General features: G+C 46.7%; 1 protein-coding gene across 1 annotated transcript in view; it reads left to right on the forward strand.

Moving 5' to 3' along the window:
• The window catches only part of LOC128350960 (WD repeat- and FYVE domain-containing protein 4-like), a 286,030-nt gene that overhangs the window by 180,972 nt on the left and 89,965 nt on the right, over nucleotides 1-15,093 (forward strand). Inside the window, exons 33-34 of the mRNA XM_053309906.1 lie at nucleotides 5,282-5,430; nucleotides 14,250-14,370. Coding sequence (XP_053165881.1) covers nucleotides 5,282-5,430; nucleotides 14,250-14,370 — 270 coding nt within the window. The remainder of the gene's footprint in view (nucleotides 1-5,281; nucleotides 5,431-14,249; nucleotides 14,371-15,093) is intronic.

Here is a 15,093-nt window from a genome sequence, read left to right on the forward strand (position 1 = left end):
ACCTTGGGGCCCTAGCCCGATCCCACCGTTCCTGCCCCCCCCAATATTACTAAGGGCCAAATTGGCCCTAAAAAATGCCGCCACGGACGCCGCCGCCTAACCGCCCTCCCAGCTGCCCGATCCCACCATTTCTACAGGAAAGAGGAGCTCGCTAGCAGAGCTCCTCTCTCTGCAAAGGCTCTTCTCAAACTGGCGCTTTGAGCGGAAAGGACGCCCTTTCCGCTCAAAGCACCAGTTTGAGAAGAGCCTTTGCAGAGAGAGAAGCTCTGCTAGCGAGCTCCTCTTTCCTGTAGAAATGGTGGGATCGGGCAGCTGGGAGGGCGGTTAGGCGGCGGCGTCCGAGGCGGCGGGGGCCGAAGGCATTACTAGCGCCCGTTTTTCAATGGGCTAAAATTCACTTGCCATATATATTCCTCTCCTCTACAATCAATAACATCTTCCTAACAGTAACAGTTGCATTCCATCTGACCTTAACCATCACAGACTCCTCTTCTCTATCTGCATATGAAATCCCCACTGCCCAATCACCATGGTGCTTCTGCTCTCAGGCCCCTCCTCCCTATCTGCATATAGAATCCCTACTGCCCAATCACCACGGTGCTTCTGCTTGCGATCTCATGAGAGCTGCCATGCACAGGATTAGCCACAGGTACGTCTTAGAGAATTAGATAAATACATAGATTGCTGGATATGATCACCACTAGGTGTGATCTTGGGAAACAATAACATAACATGGTTGAAATAACCAGTGCAGTAAATGGGTGAGCTCAAAACTTATCTTGTGGGTCAGGAATACCTTCCAGGTGTGGAGATTGGAATTCCTTTTACACTAACAGGCCTCTTCTCTGGTCTGCATCAGACCATTAACACTGTGATAGTTAGGTGGGAGTGCTACACCCTTATCTGAGCTCCAGTTGAGGTGATTAGTAACACTGATCCTTTGTGCCAACAAAAAGAGGAGTTTTACTATTCTCATGAGAAATAGCTTCTCCTTAACTCATGTCTGCATAGCCAGCCTCCTTCTCTGTATTGTAAATAGAGAGGGGCATGGGGGGTGAGATACATTGCAGTGGCATGTCATACTTAATCTGGGGTAAAGTTGCCCCATGCTGTTTGTACTAAGTGACTAACTGAGAGTTTGCCAGATATAGGCATGTGGAGAGTGTTGGAAATTCTCTGTGGTGAGAGAATCCCTTTTTCAATATAGCAGAGTGCACAGAGGCACAAACACAGCGGATTTAGTTATGCATGCATGTGTGCTAAGAGTAAAGTAACTTGGAGCCAATTGCTTGTTTCAAATCAATATAAAAGGTATTTATTAAGGAACTCCATTCTAGATAGGAAAGTGAGGATTTAGGATCTCTAATCTATCTATCTAAATGGATGCAGATGGATTCACCATCTTCTCTGCACATATGGTGCAGGGCAAGAGACTTGCCATGTTGCAAGGTCAACAGCCAGGTAGGAAGAGAGAGAAGGAGGAAGGAAGTTGAATCCCCTAAGATTAGCAATCTACATTTCAAAGGGATAGCATCAGAGCAGTGGGAAGTGATGACCAAATGTCTTTGACCTTCTAGCCCTCTGACTTACTAGTCTGTCCTCCACTGTCTGAGGCAAAGAGACAGCGCAAAGTCCTTTACTTCCAACAGAGAGCTTGCGTTCCCACAAGTCCAGATAGCCAAGATGGAGACTACATGCCTGCAGTTTGAAATCCAATAGAGGGGTGCTGCTTGTAGCCCCTGAACAGGCTGTTCTCATAACACTAGTATTTGCCCATCCCCATGTGCTTTCCCCCCCCTTCAAGCCAGCAGTCAAGTCTACCATTCCTGGAGGCCAGGGCTACTAGTTGAAGAAAGAAAGCTGGCAGCTAGCACTTACCATTGTTGTATCTGTGGCCAGGGCTACTGTGGCACTGGAAATCAGGTCTACCCCCTTGCATCTAGGTAGACTTGGCCTCTGCCACTCCCTCAGCCAGATCTACTGCCTCCACACCCAAAACTATGGGGGGACCAGGCTGCCCAGTACTCCAGAGGGCAGATCTTCTGGCCCACTCAAGTTTATTGGTAGCCCTGGCCTCTGTTGCACCAATAGCAAATTATCCTGCCACCACTATAGTTGCCTTATTCAAGTCAGTTGGCTTCCATACTTTTTAATTTTCTTTTAAAAACGCAATAGGAATAAGGATATCCTCATTTTTCATCTTGGAAATATGGTAACCTTGAAGGAATGAAAATGCAGAGTATGAATATTTTAATAAATACAATCATAACCTTGGAGGAATTTCTGTGTATTGCTCCATAAACACAGGAAGTTAATTGCTTTTTCTCTGAGGATTTTGGAGCTGCAAGGGAGGCCATACAAAGCATGCACTCAGAAGTTACTTTCTGTACTAGGAATAGTTTCTGTTTTGGGTATCTATTCCAGGTAAACTACTGCCCTTATTTCACCTTTTGGGAAGATGTCGGGAATGCCTTTTAAAAACAATAATGTGCACATGTGTGAACTAGATTTCTTTAAGGTTAATTTCAACCTCCATGAAACCAGAGGTTGCCAAACCTGTGGTTAATTTTTCTAATTGTGAATAACTTTGCAAACATTCGTCTAATCACAGCCTGGCAACCTCCATTTTAGGACAGGGGAGCCCCAGCCTTGTCCTGGTCCACCGGGGTCGCATCCCAGCAAGCTCTGTAATGCTTGCGTTGCCAGCGTGAGAAGGTGTCAGCAGGTCTGCAGGGTGGCAGCCATTGGCCAAGGGTGTGTGCTGAGTGCAATCATACCTGCACGTGCCCTTGTAAGAGCCCTGCAACAAAACAGTCTTGCACAAGCAAAATTTCTGGAAATGCTGAGGGGCACTATTTTTCTGTTACTCAGGAAGAGGAAGGGAACATGATGATTTCCTAGGAGGGGATATGTATATGAAGGAGGGCAAAGAATCCTGGGGTCTTGCCTGCTCTGATGTTGACCGAGGATGCTCTTGTGATGGCTCACCTTGGCAAAGCAAACCATGGAGACCAAACCACACTCCTGCCCACATGGTGGCTTGCTGTCATGGGATAAACGCACTCATGAGAGGGCCAATCTACTAATTTCTAATTTTGTTGGACAAAAGTTAAGTTAAGCTGTCATAAATTAAGCCATCAAATAAAAGGGGGGCTTGCTAGTGTGCCCCCCCCCCCGTTCTCTCTGGTTAATGATAGAGCTTTTGCACAGCATTTGATGTTCCATGTATCTGGGTATTGCTGGGTGGGCAGAATGGGGAAACACCAGGACCGGGCACAGATTTTTACTCTCATTCAAATTTCCCAGGTTCCCAGGCTTTCTGGCATATGCAGATGCCACCATGCCCTTGGGAGAAGGGCATTCATTGCACATTATTAGTGCTTCTGCTCAATCCCCCTGATGGTTCTTCTCAGAACTCATGGTTCTTTTCATGACTTGTGAAGGGGTGTCCCCATGGCCTTCCACTCTCATGAGGTCCGTTCAGGAGCAGCATCAGTCATGTAGAATTGCTCCTTTAACTGGAGGCAGTGCTGATCCTGCTGCCCAGCCGTTTTCATGAGTAAGCTTAGGGACTGCACATGTTCACCCAAGGGGAAAGGGCTGGATGCCCCTTCCCCACCATCATTGTACAAAAAATAGACCTGAGTCATTCAAGAATTCCCAGGTGGGGCTGCCTTTGAAACCCAACCCCAGTTATTGACACCCTGCCATATGTTACTGACTCAACAATCTAATGGGGACTCAACATAAACAGGAGTTTATGTTGAGACTGCAACTGCATGTGCTTGTGAACATCTTTAGACCTTTGTCACTCAATTTTCAGAGAGCAAAGCACATAGTGCCCATCTTGTCCCCCTTCTCTCCCAATTCCTGGGGTGGGGGGACAAGGAACAAAGTGGGTAGAAGGCATGTTCCCATGTGAGTTTTCCATTTGACAGGCTGACAAGCTTGGGATGGGACATGGAAGCGTTCTTGTTACCCTTTATTAGGCAAAAGGGTTTATTTGATCGGAGACAGGGGGCGGGGCAAATGCTCAGAAAGGCAGCCAGCAAGAAGCGCTACAGGGATGCAGTGGACGTGATCTCGGATGGGACTGTGCCACTCTCGCTATTAGTACAATTCCAGGAACAGCACAAAAACATGGTTATGGCTTAGTCTGTGTTCAGACATAACACTGCCACTGCAAAACTTCAGGTTGGGGCAGCAAAACTCACAATAATCCAAAGATTCAAATTGGAGTTTGGCAAGGGAAACTGCAGGTTGCTTTTGCCGTGAAACCACAGTTTCACACGTTTAGATATACACAATTCCAACCTCTGCCCCATTTAACTACAATTTTGCGTTACATGTGATTATGACCAGTGTTTCAGCTTCTTCCTCATCAGATCTGTATGATGGGGGAACAAAAAATGTCTTGACTCACGTGATTTATATACATGTAGATACACTATCTATTTCTTCTTCTCATAACCACTTATCTAGTTAGTAAATATTGAGGCTCTTCTCATGATCATTGAGAAGAGCCTCTAGTGGGTTTGCCCGCTCTCCCCACAGACGTGCAGCAGTCTGCTCTGGGCGGCCTCAGTAGCCGCCCACATAACTGCCGGCTCCATCATGGAGCCGGCCAGGGCTGGGGAGTTTGGGGGACACGTGGCCCCCAGAAGCTCCAGCATGCCCTGCGTGAGCATGCAGGGCATGCTGGAGAGACCCCCGAGCCGGGTGGCTGCTTTTCAGCCTCCCAGTCGGGGGTCTCTTCATGAGTAGCCGTGGTGCTGAGCCATGCCATGGCAACTCACGATTTTGAAAACCGCATTTGCGGAGTGCTCGCTCTGCAAACCCGGTTTAAAGGGAGGAGTAGTTTGGCGGGTTAACAATCTGGAGTCCACTGGGTTCACCTGTGACTTTAGCCCAGTGGTTCTCACGGTCAGGAGAAATCGGGCTAGGCTCCCCTAGCCTAATTTCTCCTGATCGTGGGAATAGCCTCATTAGTTAATTTGAGCTGTAGTTACTCCATAACTCAGCTCAAACACGTGTTCAATTGATAAGTAGATCAATTGAAATAAATAAACTATTCCTAAAAGCAAACTATTATGGTCACTTTGTTTACACATCCTGCCGAACTCAGGGAAAGATAGGATATTGTAGAGTAAACATACACCTGGCAGAAAAGAGAGTAGAAGAACCGTTTGCAATGAGTAATGTTAATCAGAGGCAGTGATTCTTGGTGTAAAGCTTCTTTCCCAACTGTGCAGGTGATATGTATGCTCTGTTTCCTTTTTAGATTACATGCAGAGAATCAGTGGTGATTGTTCAGGGGCACACAACATTGGAAGGGGTGCTTCTCTTTGGCCAAGAATATTTTTACATCTGCAAATATTTCACTTTGTCCCACTTGGAGGAGGTTTACTGTACAAAGCACAGATTGTCCAGGTGAGTTATTTCCTTCCTTCAAGCAATTCTTGAATATGTGGCCTTTCCATAATTCTGGGGAACCCCACTGATATGAGATGAGATGGTGGGGGCCACAAGGCAGGCCAACCTATAACAAAGTACTTTTTCACTAGGGGTGTGCAAATCGATTGGTGCACAAATCAATTCGCAATGAATCAAGGTCTGTTTGTGGATTCACCTGTGAATTGAATTGACCCTGGACCTTCTCAGCCCTGTACCTAGGGCCATGGTGAGTGGTGGCCCCCAGAAAGAACCAGCAGCCACAGTACCACCACCATAAAAACATTCCCAGATTGAGAGCAGCATGGTTTGGGACCACTTTGAACTCTGCCATGGTGACCCACATCATGCCATCTGCATCCACTGCAAGACACAGGTGAGCAGGGGTAAGGACCCCAAGCATCTGCATATGATGGGGAGGCTGCAGAACCTGCAATGCCATCATCTGGGGGTCCCTGCTCCTGCTGGCAGCAGTAGGCCTGGTGTGTCCTCGGATAGTGGCAAGGCACTTGCTCCTCCTCCTAAGCAGGGGAAATTGCCTGCATGGTGTATGCAGTCAGTGGGCAAGTGGTGTGGTCACTGAGAGCCTCATCTCATCACCCAGGCCATTGGGGAGATTATTGCTTTGGATGACCAGCCATTCCAGGTGGTGGAGAATGCCTTGGAGAATGGTGGTGGTGGTGAACGCCAGCTTCTGCCAGCTGCTCCAACTGCTTGCTACTGATTACAATATTCCCTCATGAACCACCTTGAACAAGTGGGTAGTGCCCTCCCTGTACCAGGTGTACAAGGAGGCTGTGTCAGCGTTGTTGCACACAGCAGCACCTGACATCCATGTGCACTTCACTGCATAACTGTAGGATAGTCCCAGTGGGAGGCACGTTGCTTTCCTGTCCCTCACAGCACACTGGTGGGAGCAGGAAAGCAAGGGGACAGCTGCTTCTGGTGGCCAGCCCCTCCCATGCAGCAAAGCACAGGTTGGCTGTGCTACATGTGCACTGAGCACATGGCAGCTCAGCTTTTGGTGGCCATGAATTGCCAGGTAGAGGAACCTCTCGGCATCCAAACCTTCACCAAGGTTTCATGGTCACCAACAATGCAGCTGAGCAGGTCAGTTTGTGTCCATCCATTGTGTGGCTGTCCGCTGCAGCCCAGCAGCAATCCAGACACAGGTAGGGAGGCAGAGATGTATGCTTACGCTGGAGAAGAAGAGAAGAAAGAATATTTCTTCTCATGGTAAGATGGCCTTGAGAGTAACTTGTGCTTCACTCATCACTCTGGTCTGCTCTGCACTCATTCAGTCAAAATGTGGGTGAAGATGTTGCTATAGTTGAGCTTATGGCTTGCTGGCTGCTAAGATGCTGCTGTGCTGTGGCAGCTGTTGCAAGTGAGGATGAAGTCATAATGGTGTGTGAGAGTAGCAATTTGTGCCAATGATGCTACTGCAGCGTGGGAATTGTGGCCTACAATGGATTCTGAGTCAGTGGGGCTATTCTGACAATCAGCAAAAATCGGGCTAGCCTTCGCTAGCCCGATTTTTGCTGATCGTCAGAACCACCAGGCCCGATTGTGAGCCCAGTGGTTCTGGAGTAGGTAACCCGCTCAATAACCCCTGCCCCAAAACCAGGTTTGCAGAGCGAGGTTTTAACCTGGTTTTTAGAATCGTTAGTAGCTGCAGCATGGCTTCGCGTCGTGCCTACTCACAAGTAGACCCCCGGAGTGGAGACAAAAGCCGCCTCCCAGCTCCGGGGGTCTCCCCAGTATGCCCTGCGTGCTTGTGCAGGGCATACTGGGGCTTCTGGGGGCCGCGTGGCCCCCAAGCTCCCCAGCCCCCGCTGGCTCATCTCGGAGCCAGCAATCGTGTGGGCGGTTGGTCTGGCTGCCCAAGGCTCTCTTCCCGCTCACTGCCCCAAACCGTGTCTCATGGATCGTGAGACCTGTCCAGTGATTAATTATTGGCCATCTTTGAACTGTGTGTTTGGCAAAATGTGGTGTTCTGTTCTGTGTGGGGAGGGACTGTATATGCTTCTGTTCTGCTGTGTTGCTTTTTTGCAAGGCAGGGAGGCGATTCTCACAATTGCCCAAAAGTGGGCTAAGGGAGCCCAGCCCGCTTTTGGGCAGTCATGTGCTGCAACAGGAGCCGCATGGCTGCCAGCAGCTAGCCCTCAAAAATACCCCTCCCCTAAGATGAGGTTAATGGAGCAAGCGCTCCGTTAACCGCGTCTTTTTGCTCATGTGTTGCTGCGTCGTGCGGCGACACACGAGTAGACCCCCTACCAGGAGGCTGCTCGTGCGGGGCATCCTGGAACTTCTGGGGGCTGCGCAGACCCCGATCCCTGCAGCCCCCACCGATCCCTGATGTGACGGAGCTGGCAGTCATGTGGGCTAAGTCTTCCGATCATCTGCAGGGAGAGCAGACTGATCGTGAGACTCGCCTCAGAGTTGCAAATTAAACTTTGCTTGTTGAATCAAGTGGAAATTGAATCACCCCATTGTTCTCCATGGGTAGGTCCTAGGGATACCGAAGTGGGTTGGGTAGTAGGGCATGACCAAACCTACCTACCACCCAACCCACAAAACACTTGGGCAATCAGCCAATTTTAAAGAAAGTTCTGAATTATTATCTGGGTCAGTAGGTCAGTGACTTCTGCTATACCTCAGAATCAGATGTGCCAAATTGACAGGAAAAACAGGCCCCTGTAATCATCACGTGAACCACCCGTGTGTGTAAGGGGAGGGGGCTGTAGTGTCTAATAGTTCTGTAACACTTTCCTGAGCACACTAAGGCTGAATTCACACAATCAAAAGGATATTTAACCAGAATAGATAACCAGGACTGAACCTGGTCAAACCAGAGTGGTTTGACCAGGATTGCCTGAAATTCTGGGTTCTCAGCGTCAGCTCCACAGGGTTCATTCACTAATCTCAATTAAATTTTTAACCAGGATTCTTGTGACTGTGTGAACCCAGCCTTTGTTTATCTTTTTTATATTCAGACCTTCCTCCTAAGAAAGGAGGAAGCACATATGGAGACTATTTTCACAAGCAACCTAATCCAGGATGGGGCTTGCCTGGTCCCAGGGCTTGCACTCTGCCTAACCCAACTTTTTACTCCGGTGTTTAGCCATGGTTAAAAGCAAGAGTATGCCCTTAACCCCAGAGCTGGGGTTGTGTGTGTGCTCAGGCTGCACACACCCTGAGCACACACAGTGTTGGGCACTGACAGATAAACTCCAGGAATTCTGGGTTCATTTAATGAGCAGAAGCCATCACCATCCATCAGGTTCAAGCTTTTATTGATCACTACATGCCGGGTGTCTCTCTTTCAAGAAGTGAGCACACCCTCAGGCTTTTGGCAAGAGTCTTTTATACTGTTTACATACAGACTATAGAATTGAGTACAGAGCTATCAGAGGCCAACGTTTCATGGTATGCACCAATCATAATAGTACAAGCAGAATAAAGCTTAGCCACTGGTAGATAAGGTGAACCAATTACAAGTCAGAAACCAGCAATAATGCACCAATCAGCTTTAGCTGTGTTTATCTCTAGTCAGGCAGGATAGAGAATTGTTCCTAGGAAAAGGTGCCCTGTAACAGCAGCGTACAGAAACTTGTGACCTTTAAGGCTTATGTAGGTAACACAACTATGTGAAAGGGGATAGTGGAATTTTCCTTCATCAGCGCCTAGTGCATTTTGGGATTCTTAGATGCCAGGACTCATTTTCCCTGCCTCCAGAGATCTGTGCTGCTGGGAGCTGTGTGGATCATGTGGGCACATGAGCAGCGTGACCCACACACACTGACCAATCATCTGGGGGGAAGGTAGGTTCCACCCTTCCTTCCCGCATGCCTGCCCTCCTTGCCCCCGAAATGGTCATGTGCATGGCCTTTGATTTTTTCCATGCACTCACACACATTTTATCCTCCTGTCTTAAGCGGAAAGATCATGACTGGTCCAAGCTCACACAGTGGGTCCTTGTATATGCAGAGCCATTCAGCCTGACATAATTTGTGTGTATGTGCAAAAAATACGTATAAAGAAGCATGAAAAAATATTCTTGCAAGCATTCTTATGGACAATTTTTAATGCTGTGCCTAGTAAAACAGGAAGAATTATGACAGGTAGAAGGTATAAACTCTCAATACAAATTAATGATCAAACTGTGAATTTTGAAGATTGATACAGTATATTTTTCTTTAAGAAAATATAGAATGGGTGTGAGTGTGAGCAATCTGCAGGAGGTAGTGCCTAGACCTGCACAGAGAAGCTTCCTCCTCATCTTGTTCTAATGCAGTATCACTTTGAGTGGGCAGTGGAAAGGGCAAATTTTGCCATTTGTGTCCCCAGAGAGAGGACACAAATGTGAAAGAAATTTGCACATCCTCTTTCTTGGCAGCATAGCAGAGGGGACTGACAGTTGCAAGTAGCAGCTGTGTTTGATCACTTGTCTGCCTTCTCCCTCTCAAAGACTCTGCTTGCTTGCTTGCAAAGTGAGCAATTGACTGAGTAAGAGGAAGCTGCAGCTGCTTGTCACCACTAGGGATGTGCACTAATCGATTTTTCAATTCAATTTGTACCCAAATCGAATCACCCCCGATTTGTTTTGGATCCGAATCTGGCCAGCTAGCACAGGGGTGATTTATTTTGTCCACAAATCTCCCTAAACAGGTTTAGATTTGGGTACAAATCATTTTGTACCCAAATCAATTCACACATCCCTAGTCATCACCTCGCTCCCTCTAAGTGTAAGTGTGTGTGTGTGAGAGAGAGGGGGGGGAGCCTTAGAATTCAGCCTGCTGGGCTTGGGCTCCCACCCTCCGAGTACAAGTCAGTGAGCAAGAGGATGAGGCAGCTGCTTATGAACCAAGACCAAGACAATTCATCCAGAAACCTGACTGCAAGTAAATCATGCACAAGCAACTTTGCTGAAAATCAGTGGATATTCTTGGGTAAGATGCTAGTCACTGCAAGGATATAACAATCTGTGTATTGTGAACATTGTCTTATTGTTCTGTATATACAGAACTTAGGTCTTCTTATTTCTAAAGGATATATAGGATGACATCCACACTAAGTCTGCACTGGTGATATCTAAATTTAACTCTGTGCCATCGCTTGAATGGGGAGAGGTGCTTTCTGTTGAACTCCCAATTGCTTTGAAGCCCAACGTATTCATTCATTCATTCATTCATTCATTTTATTGTTCGGTTTTGTTTTATTTTATTGCACCAAAAAAACCACAAAGCTGCATAAGAACAGCCCTGCTGGATCAGGCCCAAGGCCTATCTAGTCTAGCATCTTGTTTCACACAGTGGCCCATCAGAAGCCTCTGGAGAGCCCACGGGCAAGAGGTGAAGGTATGCCCTCTCTCCTGATGCCTCTCAATACCAGTTTTTCCCCTGAAAGGCATTGTGAGAGGCATCGTGCCTCTGAGGCTGGAGGTGGCCCACAGCCACCAGACTAGTAGCTGTTGAACAGACCTGTCTTCCATGAACTTGTCTAAGTTAAAGCCATCCAAGCTGGTGGCCATCACCACATCCCATGGCAAAGAATTCAATAGATTAATTATTTTATTTATTTTTAATTTTTTTGCATTTTTATACCGCCTTTCGTTAAAAGATAGCCCCAAGGCGGTTTACAAAAGTTAAAAACATACAATAAAAACATCATGCTAAAAGTATAAAAACATATAAAAACAGGCATAAAACAATACAACAGATAAAAACACCCAGAAGCAGCAGTAAAAACGATTATGTAAAAGCCTGGGTAAAAAGCCAAGTCTTTACAAGCTTTCTAAAAGCCGTGATGGAGTCCGAGGAACGAATGGCCACTGGGAGAGCATTCCAGAGTCTGGGGGCAGCAACAGAGAAGGCCTTGTCCCGAGTGCATGACAGCCGGGCCTCTCTCATTGTCGGCACCCGGAGCAGGGCCCCCTCAGATTATGTGCTGTGTGAAAAAGTACTTCCTCTTATCGGTCCTAAATTTCCCAACCTTCACTTTCATAGGATGACCCCTGGTTCTAGTGTTGTGAGAGAGGAAGAAAAACTTCTCTCTTTCCACTCTCTCTACTCCATGCATAACTGTAATCTCATATAAAAGCCTGGGTGAAGAGCCACGTTTTAACTTCTTTTCTACAAACTGTGATGGAGGTTAAGGAGTGGATGCCAGCCATCAGAGCATTCCAAAGATTGAGAAGGCCCTATCCTGTGTGCTCGACAGCTGAACCTTTCTCACCATCGGCACACAGAGCAGATGCCCCTCTGATGATCTTGTCAAGAGATATCCAGGGCTTTAAAGGTTGAATTGGATCCAGAAACAAATTGGTAGCCAGTGCTGCTCTTTCAGAGTGGGTGCAATATGATCCCAGCAGGCAGCGTTGGATAAAATCCTAGCTGCCACATTTTGCACTAGCTGCAGTTTCTGAATATTTTTTGAGGGCAGCCCCACATAGTGTGTGTTACACTAATCCAGCTGTGATGGGACTAAGGTATAGGTAACTGTGACCAGATCTGCCTTCTCAAGAAAGGGTGGTGCACTATCTGAAGCTGTGCAAAAGCAACTCTGGCCACCATCTCCACCTGAGTGTCCAAAAGCAGATCCAGCAGCACTCTCAAGTTGCATATTTGCTATTTCAAGGGAAGTGTAACCCTATCCAGAACTGGTCAAATCTCTTCCAATTTGCTTTCCTACTGACCAACAGCACCTCTGTCTTGTCTGGATTCAATCTCAGTTTACTAGCCCACATCATGGCCTCCAGCCCCTGATTCAGATCACCCACTGCCTCCCTAGGATCAGGTTATAAGGAGAGATAAGGCTGAGTGTCATCTACATATTGCTGACAACTCAGTCTAAGTCCCCAGATGATCTCTCCCAGTGGTTTCATGTAGATGTTAAACAACATAGGGGGACTAAATAGAACTCTGCAGGACCCCACAAGCCAATGCCCAAGGAGCTGAGCAGTAGTCCCCCAGCACCACCTTCTGGACCCTCCCCCTGAGAAAGGACCAGAGCCACTTGAAAGCAGTGCCTCCAATCCCTATACTCGAGAGGCAGTCGAGTATCAGCCACAAATATCAAGACATTACTAGCCAAAAGACAGATATGCTTTATTATGGCTGAACTTTGCACCAAATAGCTTCAGACTCTGCACCTAGAATAAGACCAGTTATGTGAGACTGAAAATAGCTGCCTATTTGTTTTGTGTAATTTTGTTCTGTTCAGGGAGCTAGGTTTACAATTTTTTTTTGTTGGAGCCTGGAGGAATGAAAGGCGGTGGGGTGTGCCAAACTGGTTCAAATTGAACCGGGTTTGATGAACTCAAACAGAACCAGACTCTTTAAAAAAAAAATGGCGGCTGGTTCAAGTTCAAATTGAACCAGTCTGCTACAGGCTGGTTCAGCCCGGTTCAAGAGGCTATGCTTGTAAAGGGGGATCCTGTGAAGACAAGCAAAAGGGGAATCCTGCCTTTAAAAGGCTTCTAAGGGTGGCACAGGGGGCACAAGGCCACCTTACTGCTGGCAGCATGGCAGTGGCTCCTCTAAACCCCATCGGCACTCCCCCACCCCTCAGCAGTGCAGGCCCGGTTCCGACCTCCGCACATGCATGGAGGCCAGAACTGGGCTGCCGCAGGCCTTATACAAGGCCACAGTGCTATGGGTGAGGGAGCACCGGCAGTGATTAGAGGAGCCATGCTGCTGCTGCTGCTAAGGTGCACTCTTGCTGCCACCTCCAGTTTTCCTTAGAACCCATCTAAAAGCAGGATTCCCCTTTGCTTGTAAAGGGGAATCTTCACTGGATTCCCCTTTACAAGCATAGCCCCTTGAACTGTGTTGAACCAGTTCAAACTGGTTTGACCCAACAGACCAGACCACCAGCTAGTTTGACCAAACCAGTTTGCGGACCGATGGTTTGGTTTGAATTCAAACTACACTGCCAAAACCGGTTCCATGCACACCCCTAAAAAAGGAGGAAAGGGTATAAACAGTGAGGTAGATCAGCTGTAGAGGCAATGAAGAGGGATGACCTAAGAGAAGTCATGGGGAAGGAACAAGGAACAAAGAGTAGAGCACTGATATTCCATATTCCTGAATACTGTTAAGACACTTGGTGTCTTATGGTGCAATGGTTTAATGACAGTAATATTCCCAGCCTTTCCCAATCAGGGACCTGCACATTAATAATTTAATAGGTATGAGTTCTGGGTAAGTCCTGTCCTCACAGCTGGAGCAGACAATTTCACATCAAATTCTTCCTGGTCTATAAAATAAATCACTCTTAGAATTTTATCCCAGTACAGTTCTGTAATGCTCTCCCAAATTTTTGCTTTTACATCTCTGCTTCTCTTGACTTGCTTGTCTGACTTGTTAAGAAATTATCCTTTCGAGTATGTCTGCCTACCTGTATTTCTGCCTTGAACTGCTTTATTTCCTTATGGTCCTCTTTCTTTTTCTACCCATTACCTTGCTAGCACAGAGTATGAACCCATATTGGTTCACTCATATATTTTATAAATGCTAAGAACAAACTTTTCATACATGTGCATTTTTCCTCATTCCAGGGTCAGACAATATACAGGTATGCCTCAAAATGTATTGGGTGCAGTGGGGAGGGCATCCAGTTTGAATTTTGAAAGTAATTACTTTAAAAATTCTACTCAGACTTGCATTTGCACAAAATCTCATTTTAGCTCTAGATAAAGTGTGTTTACATTTTAATGGAGGTGAAGAAGAAGAATGGAGGTGGAGAAGACAGAAATGCAGGCTCGTATCTGATACACATCATTTTGTTCCTTCTAGCATCAATGATTCATTCATTCATAGCTTGTGCTACAAAGACCAGGACATGGGACAGCCTACATGCTCCGGCCACTCATACAATGACATTAAAGGGATTCACCCAATGCGCTTTCTTCTTCAGGTAGGAATCAGTTGTCAGCATCAACACTTGGTTACTAGGAGGTTTCCAAGCAAAACGCAACTAGGATTATGGCCTCAGAAATGCCACAAAAGGTTGCTATCTTTTCATCCAGAGATGATGGGAGATACAGTGAAATGATTCTTTAATTAGGAGACCCCAGGAAAAATAATTGGATACATGGATGGATTGCTCTTTGGATTGCAAAAGATATTAGCAGTCTGGGGGTGTGGGAAGCCCAAGGCATACTTCTCACCACATTTCATTGGACATAGCATCATCTGAGGTTCAATTCTATGTTGCTGCAAGACACTGTAGGTGAGATATTTTAGATCCTTTCTCTTCTGATCTCTCTCTGTCAAGAGCTCTGAAATTCTATACTAAGATCTTGTATCAGTGAAGAAGAGCAAAAACTAATAATGTATCAACAAGAAGCCAAAACACAGTTCACTGTTTGGCATGCAGTCCTGGTTTCTTCAGTCTGGAGGAAACATCTTTGGTTGTATTTGAACCTTCTTCCAAGCTTAAAAGTTTTCTCATCAGTGCAGAGTCTTAAGCAGCTGCAGTGTGAGGATCCAGTCAAATACATTCAAGTACTGCTGTTGCCTATGCAAAGTCTCGGCCTGACTGGGAAACCTTTATAGTCCTTCCAAATCAGATGGAGCCAATGGGCTGTCTGCATAGCATCCCTGAAGCCTAGGAACACTCACAGATCCTCTACTCTAG

The sequence above is a fragment of the Hemicordylus capensis genome, chromosome 3, assembly GCF_027244095.1.
Source record: "Hemicordylus capensis ecotype Gifberg chromosome 3, rHemCap1.1.pri, whole genome shotgun sequence".
NCBI classification, from domain to species: domain Eukaryota; kingdom Metazoa; phylum Chordata; class Lepidosauria; order Squamata; family Cordylidae; genus Hemicordylus; species Hemicordylus capensis.